Source organism: Squalius cephalus (assembly GCF_949319135.1).
Source record: "Squalius cephalus genome assembly, chromosome: 5".
In the NCBI taxonomy this organism is placed as follows: Eukaryota; Metazoa; Chordata; class Actinopteri; order Cypriniformes; family Leuciscidae; genus Squalius; species Squalius cephalus.
In genome coordinates this window covers 21,919,091-21,946,254 of record NC_137126.1, presented here as the reverse complement: position 1 = coordinate 21,946,254, position 27,164 = coordinate 21,919,091, and the positions used below count along the sequence as shown (strand labels likewise).

The 27,164-nt window shown below is 37.9% G+C and overlaps 3 protein-coding genes across 5 annotated transcripts in view; 2 read left to right on the top strand and 1 right to left on the bottom strand.

Annotated features, from left to right (window-relative positions):
- rasa1a (RAS p21 protein activator (GTPase activating protein) 1a) overlaps positions 1 to 20,930 on the top strand; it is a 54,180-nt gene extending 33,250 nt beyond the window's left edge. Inside the window, exons 13-26 of one of the 2 annotated variants that reach the window (XM_079872244.1) lie at positions 103 to 183; positions 514 to 671; positions 1,448 to 1,524; positions 2,793 to 2,965; positions 4,554 to 4,713; positions 7,500 to 7,642; positions 7,908 to 8,023; positions 9,087 to 9,173; positions 9,264 to 9,331; positions 11,428 to 11,516; positions 11,639 to 11,716; positions 11,828 to 11,962; positions 15,279 to 15,358; positions 19,336 to 20,930. In XM_079872244.1, coding sequence (XP_079728370.1) covers positions 103 to 183; positions 514 to 671; positions 1,448 to 1,524; positions 2,793 to 2,965; positions 4,554 to 4,713; positions 7,500 to 7,642; positions 7,908 to 8,023; positions 9,087 to 9,173; positions 9,264 to 9,331; positions 11,428 to 11,516; positions 11,639 to 11,716; positions 11,828 to 11,962; positions 15,279 to 15,358; positions 19,336 to 19,384 — 1,494 coding nt within the window. In that variant the 3' untranslated portion in view covers positions 19,385 to 20,930. Of the gene's footprint in view, positions 1 to 102; positions 184 to 513; positions 672 to 1,447; positions 1,525 to 2,792; positions 2,966 to 4,553; positions 4,714 to 7,499; positions 7,643 to 7,907; positions 8,024 to 9,086; positions 9,174 to 9,263; positions 9,332 to 11,427; positions 11,517 to 11,638; positions 11,717 to 11,827; positions 11,963 to 15,278; positions 16,203 to 19,335 lie in introns of those variants that run through there. The other variant, XM_079872245.1, reaches the window with a different exon arrangement.
- Positions 18,503 to 24,793, bottom strand: ccnh (cyclin H). The gene is made up of 10 exons (XM_079872246.1): positions 24,618 to 24,793; positions 24,328 to 24,457; positions 24,042 to 24,164; positions 23,873 to 23,946; positions 23,564 to 23,774; positions 21,909 to 22,072; positions 21,757 to 21,827; positions 20,925 to 21,027; positions 18,846 to 18,909; positions 18,503 to 18,771 (listed from the first exon to the last, which is right to left on the bottom strand). The coding sequence occupies exons 2-10, from the start codon at positions 24,442 to 24,444 to the stop codon at positions 18,739 to 18,741; spliced, it is 960 nt and encodes a 319-aa protein (XP_079728372.1). The 5' UTR covers positions 24,445 to 24,457; positions 24,618 to 24,793; the 3' UTR covers positions 18,503 to 18,738.
- A 711-nt stretch (positions 24,794 to 25,504) lies between these two features.
- Positions 25,505 to 27,136, top strand: LOC307159591 (uncharacterized protein). 2 transcript variants are annotated; one of them, XM_079873058.1, is made up of 2 exons: positions 25,505 to 25,799; positions 25,902 to 27,136. In XM_079873058.1, the coding sequence occupies exons 1-2, from the start codon at positions 25,567 to 25,569 to the stop codon at positions 26,764 to 26,766; spliced, it is 1,098 nt and encodes a 365-aa protein (XP_079729184.1). In that variant the 5' UTR covers positions 25,505 to 25,566; the 3' UTR covers positions 26,767 to 27,136. The 2 variants fall into 2 exon arrangements, with proteins under 2 accessions (XP_079729184.1, XP_079729183.1); XM_079873057.1 differs by having other exon boundaries at positions 25,506 to 27,135.
- Positions 27,137 to 27,164: the final 28 nt, after the last annotated feature.

Below are 27,164 nucleotides of genomic sequence, written 5' to 3'. Positions count from 1 at the left end.
CTTAGTCACTTTTGATCAATTAAATGCATCTTTGCTTGATAATCTTATTGCATCTTCTTATAATTAAATATATTAAAAACATTCTCTCTGTCTGTCTCACAGGACTGGCTGAAATGCCTACAGACGTTCTGCAATAATCTTAGGAAACCCTTACAGACCACATTCAACAAGCGTTTGCGTCAGGTAAGAGAGAGCAGTCATTGTGTGTGAAATCTCACTGTTTTCATGTGGCTGTGGCTGTCTTTCCCTTAATCATGAAGTCGGGTGTTCAGATGGCTCTGAATGTGCTGTCAGAAGGGGCCACAGCTGAACCGTCTGGATGCCGGTGAGCAGGGGGATGAAAACCCCTTTCAGAGCACCTGATCCCAGTCGAGCCATTTGGGCTAAATCTAAAAAGAACATCGTCATCTTCATTACCACAGGCATATTTTTGGACAAAGTCTGACATCTCATCACTTATTCATTACAGAGCAGGGAAAAATCTAACGTTTGCGTGTCATTCTCTCACCTTAGGTTAGCAGTTTAGTCCTGTATGTGGAGGAAGCCCACAAACTTCCCATCAAACATTTCACCAACCCCTACTGCAACATCTCTCTGAACAGTGTGCAGGTGGCGAAGACTCACCCTAGAGAGGGACAGAACCCTGTGTTCACTGAAGAGTTCATCTTTGAGTGAGTTCATTGTGACTCTCGACTCATTTAGAGCTTAAAAAAGTGTTGCTCGGTTAAAGGAGAACTCCGGTCAATTTTAACATTGAGCTCATTTTTTTGTACATTTGGAGTGCTGTCAATACAGAGAACAACGACAAAAATCGGTGTTGCCTACACCGAGTTATTCTATTTTTAAAATTTGCACCCTGTTGACTTCAATGGGGCAAGTACTAAACCTGCTTTTAGCCTCTTAACATCCTTGATGTGTCATTACAAGTGCACAGAAAATGTGAGTGATTCCTTCTGAGTGAACACGAGTGAGTCTGACTGCAGTAGATGTGAAAGAAATGTATAAAAATTATGTTATTTAAGCCAGCGCAAATACCTTTGTTTACATCCTGTTTTTCGGTTGAAGTCCAAAGTAGTCGATTGCCGAGTTCACGCGCGTGATCATAGGTATTAAACCTATGCGTGTGAACTCTGCAATCGACTACTTTGGACTTCAACCGAAAAACAGGATGTAAATACAGGTATTTGCGCTGGCTTAAATAACATCATTTTTATACATTTCTTTCACATCTACTGCAGTCAGACTCACTCGTGTTCACTCAGAAGGAATCACTCACATTTTCTGTGCACTTGTAATGACACATCAAGGATGTTAAGAGGTAGGTAACACCGATTTTTGTCGTTGTTCTCTGTATTGACAGCACTCCAAATGTACAAAAAAATGAGCTCAATGTTAAAATTGACCGGAGTTCTCCTTTAAGTTTCTAATTTCTATTTCTTTCTTGCAGTGACCTGTCAAGCGACATCAACAGATTCGAAATAAGCTTAAGCAACAAGACCAAGAAGAGCAAAGAAAGTGACATCTGTGAGTATCATTATCTGTTCTTTCCCTTACAATTATTGTGATGATTATTTTTGATAATACCTCACAGTTGGTCCAAAATTAACACTCTGCAAGTATCAAGTGTGGATAAAAATATGATTGGTTAGACAAATAAAATGAGCTGAATGATATAAGACTGATTGTCTGACTGAAGCAAATAGAAAAAGCTACAGTGTCTATATTGAGGCAGTCTTGGTGTTAAGCACTAAAAAATAAAATGTACTTCTTAATAATCATATTTAAAATTAGGCAGCAAGACATTAATGGACCATGAGCTGTCAAAGGAATATTCCGGAAGCTCTGTCGACAGCATTTGTGGCATAATGTCAGTTACCACAGAAAACTCTTTTTATTTCGGTTCTTGCTGTTATAGTAATGCATTTACAATACTGAGGGTTTAAAAGCACAAATCTAAAACTTATATTTTTGTTAAATCACTAATAATTAAATGTAAGTGTATTATTTAAGCTGTACAGTTAGATACACTTTTTGTTATGTCTTAATGACATCATTCCTGTTAGTGGACTTTCTGGTATCCTTATATACACAGTACATTACCGTTCAAAAGTTTGGGGTCTCTTATGCTCACAAAGGCTGCATTTATTTGATCAAAAATACAGTAAAAACAGTAATATTGTAAAATTTTATAACAATATAAAATAGCTGATTTCAATTTTAATATATTTTAAAAGGTCATTTATTCCTAAAGATGTATTTTCAGCATAATTACTTCAGTCTTCAGTGTCACATGATCCTTCAGAAATCATTGTAATATGCTGATTTGGTGCTCAAGAAACATTTATTATTATTATTAATGTTGAAAACAGCTGTGCTAATATTTTTGTGAAAACTGGTACGTTGTTTTTTTGTGATTATTTGATTAATAGAAAGTTCAAAAGAAACCTATTTATTTGAAATAGAAATCTGAAATAGATATGCATCCTGGCTGAATAGAAATATTAATTTCTTTAAAAAAAAAATCAGTGGTAGTGTATTGAATATAATTTTGATGTTTATTGTCTGGTGCTGTGCATATTAATTGTAACCTTGATCTGCTATTATCAGATATTATCTGTGGTAATTGTCAGCATGTCACAGATGCTCCATACATAGAGCTTAGTTTTTGCTGAACATTCCTTTAATCCCTCCGTTCTTTTTTCCTTGCACAAGTGCGCCCTCTGCTGGCACTTTGTAGAGCAAAGCACGACTACTGCTCTTCTCTAATTTGTTTCTCTTCTGTATGTGTTCAGTGTTCATGCGTTGCCAGCTGAGCAAGCTGCAGAGGGGGCAAATGATCGATGAGTGGTTTCCTCTGAGCTCCTATGTGCCGCTGAAGGGAATCGAACCAGGCTCACTCCGCGTAAGAGTGCGATTCTCCATGGAGAAGATCATGCCTGAGGAAGAGTACAGTGAATTCAAAGAAGTGAGTGTGCACATGGTAATTATTTACACACAGATGGGGATGTGGCTTTGTAGTTAACCATACAGGGGTGCGTTTCCGTAAAACGATGCAACTCGCTGCTTAAAGGTTGTATCAGTGATTTCAGGCCCCCAAAAAAATGATCACATTCATCTAATCTTTCCTAACGATCCGCTAGCTGCCCGCCCCATAAGCATGCCGTCAAAAAAACGCGTCTCTGTAGGCAGCCTAGGCTCTGAGATCTGCACACAAAAACAATTGGTTTCACCAACCACTCAAAACCAAAACAAATAGTGTTCCAACCAATCACAGACAGGGGGAGGGTGTTGTGAGGTTTCGAGCTCGTGCACGGCTGCACTCGAAGTCGGAGCTGAAGAAGAAGCTGGCTCAAAACCTCACAACTCCCTCCCCCTGTCTGTGATTGGTCGGAACACTATTTGTTTTGGTTTTGAGTGGTTGGTGAAACCAATTGTTTTTGTGTGCAGATCTCAGAGCCTAGGCTGCCTACAGAGACGCGTTTTTTTGATGGCATGCTTATGGGGCGGGCAGCTAGCGGATCGTTAGGAAAGATTAGATGAATGCGATAAAATTTTTTTTTGGGCCTGAAATCACTGATACAACCTTTAACTCCCATAGTACGATGCATCGTTAAAGAAATCATCTAGCTAGTCACGACTGTTTCCCGAAACCATATTGTCGCAAAGTGTTTGTTTAACCACGTTGGTGGTTCTTCTTATTTTAATGAATCTGTTTGTCATCAAATTAATGCTAGATGTTTTGCTATAAATTATGGACATTGTATCTGAGGACTATTTCTCATACATATTCATATTCCAAATAAAAGATACAGATTGTACTGAATGCTAGCTTGCTTATTTTGCTCAAGATAGGAATTTATTAAGTCAACCTGTCATGAAAACAAGAAACTATGCTTGTAACCACAGGTCGAGAGCCGTCGTTCAGACCACACAACTTTGCGATGCTGTTTGCGAATGTTCGTTGGAACTAGGGTTTCGGGAAACACAGACTCGTTGAACTATGCTGATAATGTCGGAACTTGCAGCCATATAGTTTGCTAAAGATGCTTTCGGGAAACGCACCCCATGCTGGTTACAAAAAGAATTAAAGCAATTTAACATTTTTTTAAAAATGAAACTTTGCTAGATTCCCAGCTAACAGGGAACATTCTCAGAGCTTTGGCTTCCGTTCTAAAGTTATAAACAAAGATTCTTCCAATAACGTTAATAGGATGTTTGTTTAAAGTTACCTGGTCTTTACTAATGTTCACAAAATGTTAGTATTATTTATACATTATTCATGTTTTTTCCCCAAAAATGTTTTAGTTGGATCTTCGTTCAGAATGTCCAAAGAACATTCAAAATTAACCTTCCCATAATGTTTGCAAAAAGATGAAATTGAATGTTACCTTTATATTCGCTTAACCAAGAAAAAAAAAAAGTGTTTTCAAATTGTTTTGAACCTTCAGAAATAATGTTTTCAGGACTTATCGTGAATGTTAGAAACATTTTCTTAGAACATAGTTTTTGAATAAAGCATCTTTTGCTGACATGCTCCCGCTGTCCATCCCCAGCTCATCCTGCAGAAAGACTATCATGTGATCTATGCGTTGGCTCACGTTTGTGGGCAGGACCGCACCCTGCTGGCCAGCATCCTGCTCCGGATCTTACGACACGAGCGGGCCGAAGCTCCCTTACTGAGGACGTTGAATGACAGAGAAATTAATATGGAGGGTAGGGCTCTCTCTTTGTATTATTCAAAGTTCAGTATTCAACCGCAAACAGATGTCACAGCTGCATCGAGGCTGGGCAGCTTCCCTCAGGCTTGTTCATCATGTTTTAGTTATAGAACAAAGCTTCAGTTTTGCTTGTGCGTTTTACACAGTTCTTCTTTTCAAGCAATGGACAATTGTTCATTTAAACTGAGCAATCAAACACGTCTTAAAAATGTACAGTGTGTTCTGAGAAGAGCTCTCACGAAACCACTATTGGTATTATCGACTCAATTTGGTTTGTGGGTGAATTTACAAACTCAGCCATGGTGAAAGTTTCCCTTAGGAATATTAGATTGTGACTTGACCTGCAGGAAGGTTATGAAGCAACAACTGACCTAGTTAATATTTATAAGCTAAGACTTATAAGTAGTATTCTTAAAAAAATCCATCTAATGAATCCATCTTGACATCTCTAATTCTGAGTGGATTGGACAGTGTAGTATGGATGTGAAATAAACGATTAACCATTGAAATGAATTGCTAAGACTTAAATCGCAGAAAGAACATGGATGAATCCAAATACCAAGTTGAGTTAATTAAAAGGGATAGTTCACCCAAAAGTGAACATTTTGTCATCATTCACACACCCTTGTTCCAAACCTGTATGAATTTCTTTCTTCTGTTGAACACAAAAGAAGATATTTTGAAGAATATGGGTAACCAAACAGTTGATGGGCCCCATCGAATTCCCTAGAATGGAGAAAAAAAAAATACTATGGAAGTCAATGGGGTCCATCAACTGTTTGGTTACCGACATTCTTCAAAAGAAGAAAGAAATTCATTCAGGTGAACTATCTCTTTAATCATCAGATCATTCAACATCAGCACAAAGCTTTTAGATGTTTTTTTATCAAGGGATCTTAGCTAGTGCTCTTTTTTATGCTGCACTTTGCAGGGGGGGGCAGCATATCTGTTGAGGACAAAAATAGGATAAATAAGCTGATCAAAAGAGCTGGTTCTGTTATTGGTCTTACCCCAGACTTATTTGAGGTTACTGTGGAGAAGAGGATTAGGGCGAAACTAAAAATTGTCTTGCTTTTTGAAGGCCATCTACTTCACAATTTTTTTTTAAAGGACTCTGAAGCTATTTCAGTGAGCGATTGGTAATGCCTCGGTGCTCTAGTGTGCGAATTACATCTTTTGTTCCTGCAGCGGTCAGATATTTCAACGAACACTGTTAATTGTTAAATATAATTTTTTACAGTTTTTTGCATTCTGTACTTTTGAATTGTGAAACTGAATCTTTTTTTTTTTTTTTTAATCATGTCTCACTGGTTCTTAATCAGGTTTTAATAGTCTCTTAATGCAGAATTATTTATCTGTCTGTTAGTTGTGTATTGTGTTTGTTGGCTGTATGGTCTAAGTTGGTGGCAAACCAGTTTCCCTATCGGGATTAATAAAGTTTTTCATATATATACATTATATATATATATATTTATTTATTTACTTACTTACTTACTTACTTACTTACTTAACTTTACTTACTTACTTACTTAACTTTCTTACTTACTTACTTAACTTTACTTACTTACTTAACTTTACTTACTTACTTTACTTTCTTACTTTACTTTACTTACTTATTTAACTTTACTTACTTACTGACTTGACTTGACTTGACTTTACTTACTTACTTACTTAACTTTACTTTACTTAACTTTACTTACTTACTTTACTTTCTTACTTTACTTTACTTACTTATTTAACTTTACTTACTTACTTACTTAACTTTACTTTACTTTACTTTACTTACTTACTTAACTTTACTTTACTTACTTTACTTACTTACTTACTTTACTACTTACTTACTTACTTTACTTACTTACTTTACTTACTTACTTACTTTACTTTACTTACTTACTTACTTACTTTACTTTACTTACTTACTTACTTTACTTACTTACTTACTTAACTTTACTTACTTACTTACTTACTTGACTTTACTTTACTTACTTACTTACTTGACTTTACTTTACTTACTTAACTTACTTTACTTTACTTACTTACTTACTTGACTTTACTTTACTTACTTACTTACTTACTTGACTTTACTTTACTTACTTACTTACTTACTTTACTTTACTTTACTTACTTACTTACTTTACTTTACTTTACTTTACTTACTTACTTACTTAACTTTACTTACTTACTTACTTTACTTTACTTTACTTTACTTTACTTACTTACTTTACTTACTTTACTTACTTACTTACTTACTTACTTACTTACTTAACTTTACTTTACTTTACTTACTTACTTAACTTTACTTAATTACTTTACTTTACTTTACTTACTTACTTACTTACTTACTTACTTACTTACTTACTTACTTACTTACGAATGAATGAATGAATGATGCATTAAAGTGATCAATGATGACAGTAAATACATTTTCACCAAATCAGCATATTGGCATGCTTTCTCTCTCATGGAAACAAAATGAATTAATTACATCTTAAAATATATATTAAAACAGTAATTTTGCATTGAAAGAAGTCTTTTCATAAGGCTGCATTTATTTGATCAAAAATACAGCCAAAACAGAAAATATTATTACAAAGTCATTTACAAAATCTTACCAGCCACAAACTTTTTAACATTAGTATAATTATAATTGAGTATTATCATATTATCTTATTACAATTTCCTCTGAATTGTAAAATATTTAAACTGTTTAGTGTAAGGTATAGAAAAGGATGCAGTATTTCAGACATTGGGGCAGACATTTTTTTCGTTTTGGCGTTGCAGATGAAGCCACGACGCTGTTCCGTGCCACTACTCTGGCCAGTACTTTGATGGAACAGTACATGAAGGCCACCGCCACACCTTTCGTCCACCACGCACTCAAAGACTCCATACTGAAGATCATGGAGAGCAAGCAGTCCTGTGAGGTAATGGAACTAAACAGAACATTCAGCAGAAAAAAAGTCTCACTGTTAACATCATACTCCATTGTGCCTCAGATCTGTGAACGTTCTGTTCTCCCTGTCCTGATGCTTTGTGTTTAGTATGTCTGAGCCAACATGAGGTTCTCTCCAAAGCTCCTGCCTTGAGCAAATTGGCTTTTGTCAGGTTTCTGTTGGATAGTGAATAAACTGAACTAACAGTCAGAATCCTTTTCCCTCATGTGGAGTGTTTTCTGATCTCTCTCTGTAGCTGAACCCATCTAAACTGGAGAAGAATGAGGATGTTAATCTGAATCTAGCTCATTTACTCAACATCCTGTCAGAGCTGGTGGAGAAGATATTTATGGCTGCTGAGATCTTGCCCCCGTAAGCATGATAGCACACCACCATATAGTGTCCTATCAGCATTACTGCCTTGTATCTATACTGATTATCCATATACTGCCTTGGCATTGCTAGTTTCAGTACAACACTGTGTATATACTGTAGGGATGCAAAAATGTATCTTTATCATCAACAGTTATCGACCAATATTTAATATTTATATATTAGGGGTGTAACGGTACACAGAAGCCACGGTTCGGTACGTACTTCGGTTTTGGGGTCACGGTTCGATACGAGTTCACAATCAGCTATAAAACTGAAAAGCCTCACTTGTGTTATAAAAGTACAAAATAAATAGAATAATGAAAAGTAAAACTTTCACTCTTGTAGTCTTTTTCAAAAATGAATTGAAACTCCGAATATAGGCAAGCTCTTACGTGTCATCTGAACTCTTGTTTTGGGTTGGTGCGTAGATCGTCCCTTCTTACGCTTTTTTTTTTTTTTTCGGTTTCTGTTGTGGCTGTTAGCAAACAGCGTTGCATTACCTCGTGAATATTTAAATATTATATTTAAATATGTAAATATTACAAAGATTTAACTTTTTAAGAGCATTATTTCTTGAACAGCAATTTCGTTATGGATGACCCGAAAGGTGTTGAAGTCTGATTTTTTTTTTTTTTTTTTTTTTTATGTTTTGAAAAGTTTTAGGCTTCAAAAATACTGTAAAACAGTTATATTGTAAAATATAACAACATTTGCAACATTTAACTGCAACAAAAAATATTCCTAACAAAACTGTCATAAAAGATTATAAAAAAATTAACCATTTTAATGTATTTTTAAATAAATTGTAATGCAATTTATCTACACACATATTTTGTCTAAAAATCATATATACATCAGCCATAACATGAAAATAACTATCAGCTAAAAAATAACTATAACATTATATTGGCCAAAGTTTTTATATCAGTGCATCCCTACTATATTATCATCCTGCCCATGTAGTGCTACATTGATATTTTTTTAACATTTATTCTTTACGGTACTGTGCTGTTTTTGCAGTCCTAGTTTTAATAGTTTGTCTCTTTCCTCCCTGTCCAAGGACCCTGAGGTACATTTATGGCTGTCTTCAGAAGTCTGTGCAGCAGAAATGGCCTACCAACACTACAATGAGGACCCGAGTCGTGAGGTAGCAAGCTACATTTAAGCTACATTTGGGCATGTTTACAGAGGAACATCTTTCAAAATGTGCCAAAATGTGTTTGTCTCTGTCCCCCAGTGGTTTCGTCTTCCTGAGGCTCATCTGTCCTGCCATTCTCAACCCCAGAATGTTCAACATCATCGCTGGTGAGTGCACAGCTTGCATCACAAGCTCCATTTTCCAGCTGCAACACATTTAGGTCAAGTACCCACTCAGATATTTCATTCTGCACCTGTTAGAACTTCAGTCTGATAGAAGAGCACTTAACGGTCCAAATGTGTAAACTCATAAACATGTCATAGTGACAGTCGACAGGCTATTTCATATTTTTATATGAAAGTGGACATTGGCACATCAAAAAATGTGATTTGTTAACAAAGGGTTTTAAAATTCTTCCTAATAAAAATGTAATGATTTGTGATGTATTTTTCAAATTGTAATGCAGTTTGAATGAAAACTACATATACTGTTGGGTAAAATTTGACGAGGCTAAATTAATACTGCAATGTATTGCTTTTCAAAGATAAAGCCAAATAACAATCTAGAAACAATATAGTTGGTTTAGTTGACTTCTAAAAATAACCTATTTCTTGAGCATACTAATTATAAGCTTATTTCAGAATATGAAGGATAGGATTTATGTCTCATGACCTAATGGGAGCTCAAGGCTGCCACCTACAGGCTGCATTCAAGCAACGTCACATGAAGTGCAGCTGTTCAATATCACTGTTGTATGAAGTTGTTTAGAAGTGTTTACATGAATAAATGTTAATACATTTTGGGAACATTTGGTTCAAAACTTTTGGAACAAAAGTTTGGGGTCAGTATTTTTATTTATTTTTTGCTTTTGAAATACATTAGTGTCACTTATACTGTTAAAATTGTTACATTTCTATTCAATTATTTCAAATAAATGCTGTTCTTTTGAACTTTTTATTCATCTATTATTGAGCAGCAAATCAGCATATTATTGTGTGTTCACACCGCTCTCGCCGCCTTGCCAACGACGCCGTAGAAAGATTTGTGGATGCTCTGACGTAGATGGAATGCTTGGTCTTTTTAAAACTTTATTTAAAGCAAACAAGCATGTTGATCGTTATTTTTGCAGACTGACCAAGTAGGGTATAAGTTAACCTCATGGAATCTTTTAAATGTGAAAGTAAGAAATAGTGTTGTGCCCCTTCTTATCAAATTAACTACTAATGTGGTCTGAACCAAAGTTTACATGACTGCGTTCTCTGGAATCCTCTCTAGCGGAGGACTTGTACATTCCGATTGGTTGCCGCCGAACCGCGTCATAGCTCATTACCATAAAGTTGACCTGACTTCAACTCTTCTCACCGCTCTCGCCGTCCCGCCGCCCTCGCCGCTGGCTCACATTGAAAATGAATGACTTCCGGCCACTTTGACGCTCTCACCGGCGGCGGTGTGAACGCACAGTTAGAATGATTTCTGAAAAGATCATGTGACATTACTCCTCACAGGAATATTAAAAAATTCTAAAAATTCTAAAAAAAAATATATATATATAAGTTCCCTTAATTTGTAATATTACTGTTTTTTTTTCCTTCTATATATCAACATAAGACACTTCTTTCAAAAACAAAAAAAATCTCATCGACCGCACTTTTGAACGGTAGTATGTATAGTTTTATATAATGCCAATTTTAGTTAAAATTACACTTCATAGGCCATATAGAAGTTGACAGGTTAACAATACACTACATTACTAACCCCTAACTAATGTGACATGACCAAAAAAAAGACTGTAATAATAGTTCCCTACTATATAGGGAAAAGCAGTACGCCAAAAGAGTAGTATGTCCGAATGCATATTATTCGAAAAAACAGTAGGTGGAAAGTCCCCGGATGACCTACTGCTTCCGGTGAGATTCTGAAATGCACATTCGCTGGACATTTTACTATCCCATGATGCCACAGGATAGGATTTATGAATGGCAGTGAAAAGACGCAACTGATGCTGGTAGGTCACGTGACAGTAACAACATGGCGGATGCAGTATGTCCGAATTGAATTCATACTACCCACATTCATATTATATAGAACATATAGTTGTGAAGTTCTAATTCAAATGTAGATCCTAATCAGACAGTATGTGATTTGGGATGCAGCGCACATCTTTTTTTGTCAAAAAAGTTTTTTTTTGTTTATAGTGTAAACATTGTTAGTACTGCTAGTTTAGTATATTATTAACGATGATGAAAATGTTTTGTTTTTGCAGACCCTCCATCCTCCACAGCAGGTCGAACGCTCACCCTGGTAGCAAAGTCTGTGCAGAACTTGGCCAACCTGGTGGAATTTGGCGCTAAGGTGTTTTGATTTTCACGCTGTGTTAGAAAATGAGTTACCCTGAAAAGGCATCAAAGAGTCTGTGAATGCTAATGTTACAGCAGTGGCATATCATCGTTTGTTGTGATGTGTTTGTGTTGCAGGAGCCCTACATGGAGGGGGTGAATCCTTTCATCAAGAACAACAAACAAAGGATGATCATGTTTCTGGATGAGCTGGGGGTAAACTGCCCTGTATCCATTTTTAAAGCAGCATGGGTTACCTGCGGCTCTGTTTATGAGCTCTGTGTGAAGTAGCTTTCCTATAACATTCTCTCTGTGTTGTTTCTCCAGAATGTTCCTGATCTCCCGGAATCTACCGAGCACTTTAGGACTGATTTGTCCCGTGACCTTGCTGCCCTGCATGAGATCTGTGTTACTCATTCTGACGAACTCCGCACCCTCAGCAACGAGAGAGGAGCACAGCAGGTATGCGTCTCTCTCATCATGCATGATAGTAAGAAATATATAAGACATAATGTGCAGTCAGCCGGGACCCTGACATGAACGTATAGACTGACTTTTTGTTATCGTGCTTATTACACAACTACTTGTCAAATAGTAGGTGAAATTATTTTAATTCATGAGATGAAAGAGGCTGTTTTGAGAAACGTGAAACTAGCACAGCTATGGAGAAAATAGGTTACCAGGGAAAACCTTCAAATATATAGTTTAGCAGTCATTTTATAAACATATACCACAGAATGTCTTGATTGGCCAATCAGAATCAAGTATTCGTTTAATTATGATATATTGTGGCTTTATATATTGTAGGACACTATTTTTAACATTTGACCAAAAATCAAGCTCAGATGGTGTTATGAGTTTTTTGACCAGCGAATTTCAAAGTTTTGTCCGTCATTAGAACGGCTGCATCTGAGGCAGCAAGTGCATCGCATTATTTTCGTCAACTTACAGGTTTTGAAGTTTAATTTATGTGGTTACTCTGTGGTTTTTCTGTCATTTGGCCAACATCTCATGATATTAAAGATGAAGTGCTACGCACAGGCTATTTAAGGAAGTATTGGCTATGACTCGACAACATAATGCTAGACTAAGGGTGCTTTCACATCTGTAGTTCGATTCATTTGGTCCGGACCAAGGGCGAAAAATTATACTTTGTAGCATTTTACAGGCGTTTTGGTTCCTTTTCACACCACACTGATTGCTCTGGTCCGAATCAGTTGATGAGTTGATGAAACAAACCAAAATGCAGTCACGTGACAACATCCACATCACTCGATGGCCAGATGCATCTTGAACGCATTTCCATAACTGCATTTAGATTAATTAATGTGCGGGAAAATTCCAACAGAACTCCCGGAAGTAAACAAAGAAGGAAAATCCAGCAGACAACACGACACTTTTTACTTTGGAGAGACGACTGCGTGTGCTGATTGTATCCCTGCTGGTCATAGTTTATTAAATAGTTTGTCTACACCACTTTAGGCAAACAATAACATTGGAGAATGAAGCGAGGATGCGGCTTGAAAATAATGTTTTAATGCACTGCACGCGGCAAAGGCGCATCTCAAGTCACTTCAGCAGGAGGCGTGCATTAATGTTGCTTAACAGTGACTCATGACTACGGCAGCTGGTTTAGTCCAAAAATGTGCAGTTCTTTGGCAGTTGGTTCTGTTCGAGGTCGGTTCACGTTCTCGCCACTAGGGATGTTAACCGATGACCGTTTGACCGATGGTTGACCGTATCAACGTTAACCGATCAAAGTTGTCGGTAGTCGGTTAAAAAAAAGGGTTAGGGTTAGGCTAATCTCTAAATTAGGCTATTAGACAGTGGACTAAACGCTACTACAGTTAGCCATCTCATTCCAAGATCTTTTTGTGTGAAGTGAACAAATTCCTCACACTCAATTTTTCATAACTCACCTGTTTGTACTTAATAAACCAATAAAAACATTTGGCGCGAGGTCACAGCGTTTGGGTTTGCGCGCTCACAAGGTTTGCGAAAAGTAAAGGCTACAGGCTAAAACACTCGAGGTTAGAGCCAGGGCAGACGACAGGAATCATCATCTTTATTATTTTTTAGAACTACCTCAAACTAAAGCGGCGTCTCTTCGGAGCTGTCATTTTCTTAAATGAGCCGCGGCAATGTTTCAAATGAGCTTCTAACGCTAGACAAACGCCTTTATTTTCAACGCGATCACCTTGTACCCAAACCATTTCGAAACTAAGGAGCCATTTGTCATCCGATTTGTCCGCCGCGTTTGCGGGACTCATGTTTCGCGCTGTAGGGGATTTAAAAAAAGTGACGTGAGTGGAAGGGCGACGCTTCGGCAGTGTGTGAGCGGGAGGCAGAGTGGCAGAGAGATGCGGCAGAGTTGCGAAATTGCAGGCGCGGCTCGAAATGGCTATTATCAGAGAATCTCTACTATTATTTCAAATAGCGTAGCATATTTTAAACTAATCGGTTAACCGGTTTCAACCGGCTAATGAGGCTCGGTGGTCGGTCAAGAAATTTTTTCGTTTTCGCCATCCCTACTCGCCACAAACGAACCACTCCAGAGTTCGTTTGAAAGCGTACCAAGGTTGTTTGGTCCGCTTTTGGTGCGCACCCGAGTGCGATTGCTGCATTCACACCTGCCCAAACGAACCGCACCAATGGGGAAAACGAACTTTAGTGCGATTTAACCTAACTAAATGAGGTGGGTGTGAAAGCACCCTAAGACACTCTTCTCTGCTCCTCAAATACATAAAACATTAGCCTTCAAATATAGTGTTTTTTTACCCTGCCATTGCAAACAAGCAGAGTCAGTCCAAACTGCGTGTGGCACTTATTCATGATTGAGGCGGTTATGAGGTTTTACTGACAGTTTGTGGAGTAACAAGGTTTTTGTCACAAGCTTTTTAATACTTTTTAAGTGACTGCAGTCACTGGTGGGTTTTCTGAACCTGCTTTCTCAGAAATCTGGTTGCTTTATTTGATAGCTTTATTTTTCTGCCCTGTCCAGGTAGTGTAACCACTGTTCCTTTAGCTTTGAACTTGCGAACTATGCTTATGCTTCTATGAACATTTAGAGCCTTTGCCATCTTGTTGTATCTTGTTCCTTGTTTGTGAAGGGCGATGATATCTTCTCTTAACTTTTTGGACCATTCTTTTGACTTATTTCTAACATGCAGTCAAACATGACACTCAACAAACCTAGCCAGTTCAGATATTTCATGTGTTCTAGCTCAAGCACACCTGGTGCAACTGATGAAGCCCTTGATTAGTTGCATCAGGTGTGCTTGAGACACCTGTTTTGCAGATGAGTGTTGTTGTGAGGGATTCTATTCAGGGGGTTGAATAATTTTGAAACTGCAGAAGTTTGATTGGTTCATTGCAAACAGCTCAAAGTTAGTAAATTTAGCCAATAAACCTGATTTGCAATGGGGGTTGAATAATTTATTATAAAAAAACGTATGTAAATAAACTTCACAAGTGTATAGCAGTGGCTGTTTATAATAAATTTGCATACGTGAGCAGTGAAATCTAGACAAGTATCTTACTCTTACCTGACACTGATATTAAATCGGGCATTCTTCAGTTTCTGTGATTTGGCTGTATTTATTGATTGTATGTTATTCTTTCATCGGATACCATCCATATTGAAATGAAATGAAAGCATGTGAAAATGAATGTCAGCATCACGATATGTTGAAACAAGTCTTCACTGTGCCCTTTTTAACCCAGCAGGTGAAGATTATAATGCAATCATTGCCCGTTGTCTTTTTCTTTTTCTTCACAGCACGTGCTGAAAAAGCTGCTGGCCATCACTGAGCTCCTCCAGCAGAAACAGGTGCACTATGCCATGTCCAACAGCAACAGGTAGTTCCACCTCGGTCATTTTGTCTGTCAGTTTGTCTCCGTCTTCCTGGAGTAGCCAATGGGACCCCAGCATGCTCCACCCTCATCCCCATGTCAGCTCCCATCCTCCCCATATCTTCCATCATCCCTTTTCCTTGCGCCTCATTGTCTGTGCCACGAGAACTATGCAAACTACAGCTGCAAAACAAAACGGCTGGACTCCTGAAGTCCGACACCAATGACATTATAATCACGCGGCCAAATCGGTTTGACTGCTTGCAGTATCCTGGGTACATATCAGTCTAACAGATGGGTCGACCAACCAATGTCCCAATAAGTCCACAGAATAATGTTTTTGAATACAGGTTGCCAAAGTGTATCTCTTCGTCTGCTTGATCTGAAACTGAACTGACACAAGGCTGCAACGATTCTTCTCTATAACTGGATTATGAGCTAAAATGATTTTTATACTGTAATTTGTTACTGATTTACATGGCTATGAATATCCAAAATGTGCTCAGACTAGTGTTCTTTGTCCTTCATCCTGTTCCGTTTAGTTTGAACTGTGCTGTAGACTGGATTTTTTTTTTTTCTTCTTCTTTTTATCATCCTCAGAGAGTATGATTATTTTATATCAGAACAATAAATTCTCTTGCTGGAATCATGAGTATATAATTTGAGGTAGCATGATTTGTTTTCCATATTGTACTTATGTTTGATTGGTTCAGTCTTCCCTGAGACAAATTCAAAGCCAGACATGTTCTCAGGAGAAAAGTTCAAGGTAAAAAAAAAATGTTTACAAAATTTACAATAGGAAAGATTGTATCAGGAATGCATGCACTTATTAAACATGTTTTATAAAGTACTGACTGGCTTATGTCTCAGATCAGCTCATGAAAGCAGCTTTTGAAAATAAGACAGCTGTTGTACTCTAAAAAATATTCTAGAGTGTTTGTCTGTTGTCAGTTCTTGATTGAACCATTATTATGGTTATCGACAGCATCTGTGTCATGTCAATTGAACCCAGAACACCCCTTTTACCCCAGTTCTTTAAGAAGACTGTCACTGTTATACGTGTACTGTAAGACATCTGCTAAATAATAGTTGCAAGCAGATCTTAAGTGTTTTAACTACCAGTACACTATCATTCAAAAAAATGTTTGAAACAAGTCCTTAATGCTAACCAAGGCTACATTTAGTTGATCCAAAATAGAGTAATATTAAGTATTACCTCTTATAACCATTTTCTATTTTAAAATGTAATTTATTCCTGTGATGACAAAACTGAATTTTCAGTTCAGAAAAGTCCTCGGTGTGTCACATTATCCTTCAGAAATAATTTCTAATAAGCTGCTTTGCTGCTCAAGAAACATTTCTTTTTATTATTGTTGAAAACGGTTGTGCTGCTTAAAGGGGTCATCGGATGCAAAATTCACTTTTATATGGTTTGCATATAAATGTGTCTTTGAAGTGTGGACACAACCACCATACAATGAAAAAAATCCATTCACTCTTTTTAATCCTCAAAAAGTCTAAACACTCAATCAGGCAGTTTGGATTTTCTGAGCACTAGGGCTGGTCCGAATACCATTTTTTGAGCTTCGAAGCTTCGATAGTAATGAACATTGAATATTCGAAGCTTCGGAGAGAGGGGGCTGATATTCTTCTCTAATAAAGGCAGGAATCTCTGTGTCTTTATGTCCGTTTGCATTTTGATTATTTCGAGAACCGTTCATCCAATCGACTTCACAAGGGAGTGCAGTGTCGCATTTGGTGCAATATAGATAGACACTCGAGACGACATTCAGAATTAATAAACTTATAGTAAACTACAGAACAGCGCGAGCGGGAAGCGGCGCACCTCACGCGAGCAGGGCTTATATGCTCCGAGAACGGACACTGCACTAGTGATATAAAATGCACACACACAGGTCTGTTAAATTAAGCAATATTTTTAAGGTAGTCTAATATTTTTTTTCTGACTAACAAATTACTGACACAAGGGTCGATTTAAATAAAGAAAAACTAAATTTAAATAAAGAAAAACGAAATTTAAATAAAGAAAAAACGAAATTTAATAAAGAAAAACGAAATTAAGTTAAATTAAAAAATGAGATTAATTTAGATTGATAATAACGGGTAAAAAGGCTAATACATTTTGTTTCTATTATTCTATTTTCCACAATGTCAAAGCAACACAGTTTAACCCAAAACACAAGCTCAGGCATGCACTTCTGTCCATACAAACTCCGCTGTTCTGCGCTCTAGCCAGAGAACACTCCCGTTGCTGGAACGGGTCGGTTCTATTTCTAGCATGCAGGCGTTTTCTGCGTGGCTCCAGCCGAAACTCCAACCTGTTAACATGGGACCCGAAAAACGGACACGCCACGCAGCCAGTGTGGCGCCGGCCTTATTCAAGGGCGAATGAGAACCGTTTCGCGGGGGATCCCAGGTGTGCAAAAAAAAATCAACAAAAAAAAAACGAATATTCGAATGTCAAATTTTCAAATCGAATACAACCCACTGAACGAATATTCGAATGTTCGAATATTCAGGTCCAGCCCTACTGAGCACTATGATAATACTCATGCTCCGCCCACGACCACTGACGGACTGTCCCGTATTAGCATATTTCTGCCCTCAGCCATTCGACACCCCCCACAGAAGAGAGGGGTGGGGTGAGAAGTTGCTTATTATCATTTAAAGAGACATGCACCGAAACAGGTCACTGTGAGCAAAGCTGTTTTTGAGGAGGTAAAAAGGGTGTTGTTTTACACAACCATTGAGGAATTTTAACCAAAGTATTACAAACTTTACATGAACACCCTAAAGCAGGGATAGGCAACTCCGGTCCTGGAGGGCCACTGTCTTTAGCTCCATTTAGTTTAGCTCCAACCCTAATTAAACACCTGAACAAGGCAATCAATGTTTTCAGGATTACTAGATAGATACAGGCAGGTGAGTTTTTAATCAGGGCTGAAGCTAAACTCTGCAGGACAGTGGCCCTCCAGGACCGAAGTTGCCTATCCCTGCCCTAAAGAATCATACCAATTTGTGGAAAATGGGCATCCGATGACCCCTTTAATAAGTTTGTGGAAACAGTGAAACCTTCTTTCGATATTTGATGAACAGAAAGTTCAGACAAACAGCACTTGGAGAGATTTTCTGGTAACAATATAAAAATATTTACTGTCACTTTTGGTGAATTGAATGCATCCCCTCTGAATAAAAACTAATGGGAATAAAAAAAATACATTTATTTTCAGAGATGTAAAAGACATGACATTTTGCTGAAATATTTACAATTTAGTTTGAGAACCGCATGACAAGTGTCAAATGGAATCACTCAACCCGTTCATGAAATAACTGTCGAGGATGTTGCTGATTTAAAAAGAATTTCATCACAATGCATCCAAATCCTCATCAGTCCATTCCTGCAAAACAGAAAATCCATAAGCTTCAAGTGGCAGCCAGAAGATGTGCATTTGAGAAACCAATCTAAACTTACTTCCTCAGCAACCATCTGCCTTTTCACAACGTGATCGTCATCTTCATATCCATGTTTTCTTTTCCTGAAGGCCGTGGACAGAGGAAAGCATCAGAACCATACACTGTTATCATCTGAAGACTGCATTCATTTAGTGACTGTCTTTGGCGACTCATCACTCACACACATCCAAGCATGCAAACTAGTGCATCACTGTAGCTCATAACTGTAGTTATAGATCAAGATCATAGATGTTTGTTTTTTTTTGTCTGTCAATTTGCTGTTTAACTATAGCCTCAACAGAAAAGTACCAGGTAGGCATTTCAAAATATTGTGAAGAAGAAATCTTAAGCGCACACAGGGTGAGAAACAAGCTGATACATTGCATGTAGGCATTACGATGCCACGGCCTTCTGAAAGCGCTTGACATTTCTTATGGCTCACTATAAATCGCTCAAGACTTGCATAATCCTGAAAGGTCACCATGCCCAATTTTGTCTTTATTTTGCAGAACTGAATGTACCTTTATGGCTGTAGCCACCACAATCCAGATCCTCTGAAAGAAAAGATTGGTAGCAAAGAAAGCAAGACTTGTTCTCACCAGATGCAAAGGAAGAAGGTGGATGCACGAACCAAGTTTTGCTCGGACTCTAGATAGGCAACACACTGCCAATCTCAATCTCTCAAACCAACTGATTCAAAACTTGAATTCACAGATAAGCCATCAAATAGATGGTTAGAGGTTATGTCCGTCGAAAAGTACACCTAGGGTCTTCTAAGACTGAAAATCATGAACACTCCAAGAGGATAACCAAAATTGAGTAAATCGCAAATGCTTGTTGACCCAACCTGCAAAATCAACGTGGATCTGTCCGACTTTGATTCACACCCGCTGGTGTAACCGACCTGGGAGCCGTGAGTTCTAGACTGGTATCTGTAACAAGCAAGAACTTCGGCACTGCATTGCTCTTGACCATCAGGGAAGCAAGATGCACTTATGGTGCAAGCCTTAAAAACCGTCTCTACACTCAACTGTACCGCACAACCTCTTCCTGTTTTCGACTGCGGTTTCAGGTGCAGGTAGGCTTAGATCCTAAAGATAGCAACTGATTCCTATCTTACCTTCTGAGCAGCTTCGCTTGACAAGATGCTGCATCCTGGCTTTTATCTCCAAACCAGTGTTTGTGTGATACATGAGCAGATCAGTGAGACCGATTCAATTTTGGAGGATAGATTACACAAGGTTGGTTACCCCCTGTTCTTCCACCGAAGCAACAGCAACAAACTCCAACTCAAATTAATTTTATAGCTTTTCACCAGAATGGGCTGAGTGGATTATGAACTTCCTGGTTCATTTCACATCATAAAGAAAGACCTATTGACTATCAATCTCTATTATTTTATTATATCAGCCTGTTCGTGTTTATCAGACTTGCTTGAGGAGTTAATTTGGCAGTTTCTGGATATGTATTATTATTCCCTGAAATATGTAAAACCGCAAAAAAATTAATTTAGATGATTCTACAATGTATTTTTGTTGGACAGCTAGTTGCATTGTTCTGTACTTACTGAGACCCTTACAAAAAAAGTACTGAGGTGGTACCATTGTACAGTGGTGAGATCTGATGCTAATACCATGGTACTCTTGACATACACCATTGTAATGAAAGATTACCATGGTATTTGTCCAAAAAAACTGGTTTAACCATTGTACTGTGTGCTAAAATCATGGTAATACCCTGTTACATTTATGTTAGTATAAGGTGTATATTCACTACCATTGACTTGAAACAGCTCACTTTGTACCCATTTCCTGTTTTCATCTACAGTTGATGTAGGGGATTCTCTACAGTACATTTAGCTGCATTTTTGACCCAGCAAATCTATAAAAAGCATGACGCAGATTTACCTTCTTTTTTTTGTATTTCAGGTAGCTCATGTATTTTTATTTTTATATTTTATACTTAAAAAAACACAACTTTTGCATCTTAGATACAAAACACCAAGTGACTAACCTGGCTGAATAAAACTCTTAGTATGATTAGTTTTGTGTGCTTTAAAACTAAGTACTGTCATTTTATTTTCCCCACAAATACTCACAAGTTTGTAGCAAATTCAGCATGAATCCTTTCCAGTTTCTGTTTGCAGGTATCGACCTCCTCAGCTCTGGGAAGCTCGTATGCTTTCATAAGACTTGTTATTCCTATAGTGAAAACAGACACAATATTACACTTATACTGTATCCTTAAATGTACCAATAACAAATGATTGATATTCCAAAGATTACCTTTACCAGGCACAAAATAAGACAAGCTTCAAACAAAAAGTCACTGGTTTGTCCAAGAGGAAAGTTTCAATTATGCACAATGCAACAAAAAACAATCAAATCATCTGATGTATGATACACCACCATTTAAAAGTTTGGGGTTGGTAAGATTTTTAAGATGTTTTTAAAAAGAAGTCTTGCTCACCAATTACAATGTTATTTATTCCTGTGATGGCAAAGCTGAATTTCCAGCATCATTACTCCAGTCTTCAGAAATCATTCTAATATGCTGACTTGGAGCTCAACAAACATGTCTAATCAGTGTTGAAAACAGTTCTGCTGCTTAATATTTTTATACAAGTAGTAGTAGTTTTTTGAGTGCTAGTGTGTATTAAGTCTACATAGGATTACAGCATGGAAGGCTTTGAACGGGTCCTCTATAGTCTATAGCGTTTTCAGAATGGCATTTCACAGCCAAATGGATATTTAGGAGATAAATCTCCCATAAAATAACTTTTGACGAATTTACAGGTCACCATTTATAAGATTTACCAGCTGAACATGTGTTATGAAGGACCTGTTATAAAGATTTTACAGAGTTTTCAAATTTAAGCATCTCTTATCTAGTGAAATTTTAACAGTAAAAAAAAGGGGGAAAATACTTACGTCTCATAGACTCATAGATCTTAGAGAGGGTCTCTTTATCCTCTTTAAGCCCTATGCATTCGGTCAAATATCTGAAAATATATATAAAAAATGTTTTTAACATCCTGCCATCTCAAGTGTTAGAATCTCTGAATGCTGAAGGAGAAACCTACGCCTCAATCTTCAGGCCAGCACGTGTTGCACTGTTGAGGATGGCTGTGAGGGCGATCTGAGACGGAGAGAAGAGGAGGCCGATGTCTGTCATTGCTGCTCTGTTGAGAAAGTCTTCAGCACTTTTTCTCAGCATCTCTGGGTTCTCTAACAATGGGTATCTGGTCTGAGAATACAGAAACCATGCATTCAAATTCCCTTAAATGATCTATTTAGCAACTTTTAAAAATGAAGTGCCTAATCTCAGGATCACTGGTGCCGTTTGAGCACCCCTACATAATCAAGTGTCGGGGAAGCTACTCTGAACCTGTAGCTTGACAAGCCACTCATAAAATTTAAAGTAGTTAAAGGCAGGGTAGGCAATTTTGGAGCGGCTAGTAATAGCAACCTAGCTTTGAAAGCATTAGATTAGAGCTGCAACGTCCAACAACAGTTATTTCAGCTAAATTTATATTTTTGCGATGAATATTAATTGTCTTCCTAAGTACTTCCCCTTCCGTCTGTTTGCGCGCGCCGCCGCTCATTCAGTAAAGTCTGAAGTTTAACGCAGACTGTAAGGACAAGCATTCATGCAAAATGGAAATACTAGCGTGAATTTTTAACACTTACAGTTAAGGATATAACCATAAAATGAAAGTTTTGCGCTGAGGAAACATATCACACATTAAAACAGCAAACACATCTGTCAAAGCACCTGACAGGCAAACCATGTTAAACATTACGCTTATGCATTATTTTGAAGTTTAAAATAAAGAATTCTCATGTTTTGGGCAGCTTGGATCTTGCATCTATCCCGCAACAGCTCAGTCTGTTTCCCCAACTATTTTTAGAGTCATTTTTTCCATCATAATGCATTATTCAGTGCTGTAATTTGACGCGGCTCGCAGAAGTTTTCCGTGCTGATAATGAAATTATTGTTCATTATTGGTTATTATCGATTGTATCGATTAGTGTTTGCAGCCCTACATGAGATCCTACTCTCCCTTCAGAGTATCTCCAAAACCACGTTAAGTGTAATGTCTGCACAAGCAGGGTTGGGCTGACAAAATGTTTGTCCAATCATTGCATTCGGTCCAAATGCAATGATTGGACGAAAATGTTTTGGTCCTGAGACTTCCACAGAAGATATATGTACATGTTTTAATATTTATACCACTTCTATTATTGATTGCCATCAGGATTTGAAGAGTTTCAACCGGTATAGCAAAAAGTGTTTATAAAACAAATTGCCTACCCAACCTTTAAGATATAATCAAGCTACCCTTCTGAAAAACGTAGCTAGTTAGCTATACTACAAGACACTATAAAAAATATTGTATATTACAAATAACTGAATGCACAATTTTAGATTGAGATCTAATAATACGACGACACTATACTTCCTCAATGCATTGCAGGTTTGTCAAAACGCAAAACGGAATGTAGCTTTTGGTCGAGCTACATCGCTACTTGCTGTAAAAAGTAGGCTAGTTAGCTACTGGAAAAGCTACAGTTTTTTCAAAGCAACTGAGAAACTGTCGAGCTACTGAAAAATGTAGTTAAATTAGTAGAGTTGCTACTTGTAGTTAGCTACTCCCAACATTGAACATAATAACATTGCCTAAGTCAATGACGTGCGTTTGGAGTAGGACTGTCTGCAACCAGGCTTTAAGCTCACCTTCATGTCAATCAGAAAACCCTCCAAGGGCCGATACGGATTGTGAACAACCAGATGAAAATTGAGCTGCTGGATAAGGAGCAGCTCATACTCCAGAATCTGTTCTAGAGCTCTCTCCTGTCCCGCTGGGCTGTCCTGAAGGTTCCCCACAAACTGAGTGCTCGACACATTAAACTCATCCACTTTACAGGAGAGATATGTACATGTTAACCTGCAAAGGTAAGTTGAGAAGGTCAGAAATGCAAAATCTATCAAATAAAAAAAAAAAACATGATCTTAGAACTTATTTCACTCTGTCGATACACTTACATTATTGTCCGAGGGTGATATTCCATTAAAGAGTTGTTTAAATAGAATCTTCGAAAATACATACAAGCTGTTCCCTGAAAAACATTTAGAGGTAATAAAAAATAAGAAGAAGCCAGACCTAGAACTAGATGATCTCATCTTTAACTGATATAAAACTGATAATGATTACCACAACAGATTTAGGCATCACGGGCTTAAACATGGCACAGAAGTCTAACAATCTCTTCTCGTAGTGTCTGAAAAGCACTTTCTCTTCCTGTCCATCAAGCAACATGGATTCATTTATTCCAGGCTGAAAAACAGATGAAGATATAATGTGATTGAGGTGCATGCTGTTAACACTATAAATGACTGTGTGTGATAGATAGAGAGAGAGAGAGAGAGAGAGAGAGAGAGAGAGATATTGTAGTCTTGCTTGCAAAAAAGAATACCAAGAACTCCACATTGTGACTTACCTTACCACTGGATAGGGCTTTTGAGCAGAACTTCTGATTTGCTTCTAGTCTTAATTTATCTAATGTTTCCTCTTTATCATAAGTCCAGAATTTCTTCTGTGAGCTGTTGTGATACATGTTGAATATTAGGCTGTGGATGGAACAATACAACTATGATTACACACCAAATAGACAAGTATGCACATATAAATATACACATTTTTAGTATTCAAGTTAATGTACTGTATTTTCCGAGGCAGTTAAACAAAGCAATGATTTCATATCTCATTAAAAGTATGCTTCAATCTCACCCCTCTTGGGCACACGGTGATGTTCCGCCTGTGTATTAAATCAAGGATTGCAGTACGAATATCACACGGTTGTAAAAGATTCAGCTACTGGTCTTCGTTTCAACCAAAATTTCAACAGTCGACATGCGTGTTTTCAAACATCGCGAGAACCCGTCGCGTGTTAGTCACGCCACTCTTTAGGCGCCTTTGGATGATGACGTTGTGTTCCTAACTCACGAGTCTGATTCATTTCATCGAGTCGGTTCTTTCAAATAGTTTGTTTCAAAGAACCGGTTCAAACGAACAATCCAGCAATTATTTTACATCATGCCCTTATTTTATCTCGCCCTCCAAAATTACAGATTAGAGTTATTTAAAAACACATACCCCTGGTTTCACAGACAGGGCTTAAGACTAGTCCTAGACTAAAATGTAAGTCTGAGCTGTTTCCACTGAAATAAACTTGCACTGACTGATCTTAAAAATATATCAGTGCCTTTTTAGTTTTAAGATGCACATCGGTAATGTTTTTTTTCTAAGCATGTTTATAAAAATTACTTAAATGTCCTAATTGATCTATGGTCTAATCCTGGCTTAGTCTAAGCCCTGTCTGTGAAACCGGGCCATCCTGTTGTTTTATTTTGATTTGGTTTTATGTTATTCAAATCATATTAATATTCTCGATGACGTACGTTTTAAGAAATGATGAATGAATTGGGAGACATACAATTACAATGAACGCTAAATGATCTGTATTCGTGTTGATAAACAGTGATACAGTCATGTAATAAACACATTACCAGTGAGTTTTATTTGTAAATTGTTGTTTGTCACTGCTCGGGTCGATTCAGTGCGATTTGTGTACGAATCATTCTGACCGAACCGGTTCAACCAATTCGCTGAAAATATCCAACTTAAAAGAATCGACTCGCGAGTCCAAATCTCCATCGCTTTTCAAAAGCACATAAACATGGCCACGAGGAAATATGTTCGCCGATCGATTCAGGAAAAAAACAGTCTACTGGAGAAATACGATCAACTTCCTCCAATGTCCCAGAACGCTGCTGCGCGTCTGCTAAACATCTCAGGACCTCTGCTTTGTGTCTGGCTCCGGAAAAGGGAAATTAAAACCGCCAAATCTAAACTTCCTAGGACTGTCTTTCCATCTCGCAAGACACCTCAAATAGAAGCGGCACTCTGGAGGTGGGTCGATACTTGTCTCAAGAACGGTATTACAGTAAATGACTCAATCATTCGTAAAAAAGCGACTCAGGTGGCTACAGAAATTGGTCTCTGCGATTTCAGGGCGAGCTCAGAGTGGTTGACACGCTTTAAAAACCGGGAGGGGGTAATACGAGAGATGTTTGATGGAAAAGACGGGCCAGAAGAGCCCAAATCCGGCAATAAGGCGGCGCAGCGGCTGAAAGAGCACAAGAAAAACCTCCCGGCCAGAAAGACGCATCGAATCGAAGCTGCGCTGTGGCGCTGGATCGATCACTCTCGTGAGAACGGCATTAACGTAAACGAATCAACGATTCGCTCAAAAGCGGCTCGGTTGGCCAGGACAGTGGGTTACCGTAACTTCAGGGCGAACACAGACTGGTTCACGCGCTTTAAAACCCGGGAGGGAGTAATACGAGGGATGCTCCAGATCAGCCGAAAAAAGGAGCCCACGTCTGATAATAAAATTGATTTTACATCTACAAAGATCCGGCAACTTGAAGGCGCGCTTTGTAGATGGATCGATCATTCTCGTGAGAACGGAATCACAGTAAATGAATCAATGATTCGTTCAGAAGCGACTCGGTTGGCTAGGATGATGGGTTTCCCCAACTTCCGTTCAAACGGAGATTGGCTCAGCCTTTTAAAAATCCAGCCTTCAGAAAACACACCAAGCGTGTCTGAAGTCAGCCTAACGAACCAATCTAACGATGAAAGCGAATCACTGTCGGATCTGGACATCCCAAAGCTCGACCCAACAGTGATCACAGCTGAGCTCAACGGCGATTTACACTCTGTCACTGTACCTTCCCTGTGGCAAATGAAGGAGGCTATGAAAACACTGGCAACCGGTTTACTGTACAGAGGATTCTGCGACTTTACACTTCTTCATCAATTTGAAAAAGAGGTTGATAATGTTGTGAGAAGATCTGTGACCCTGGGATCCTAAAATCCTGGTTTAAATGTATCTGAATTGAAGTATTTTATGAACTGATTATTAGAGACTAGTCTAATCACCACAACCACAACGGGACAGGTGCTAAACAAACGCGCTCTCCCAGATGACCGCATGGGGGCGCCAAGTGTTTGTTATAACCATAACACATTTCCCAATTGGAAAAGTGGTTCCATTAAGTGTTAATTTGAATCCTCATTTTATTTTGCAGCATGAATGTGTATTACATGGTCCTTTGATTTAGCTTGAATTTGTGTACCTTGTTAAATGACATTCTTTATTTTTACATAAAATCGTTAATAAAAATACCATGTTGTAACACCTTTTTTCTCCCTCTTTTACATAAATAACAGCCAGTCAGACAAAATAGTATAGCCTTTTTAAAAAAAAAA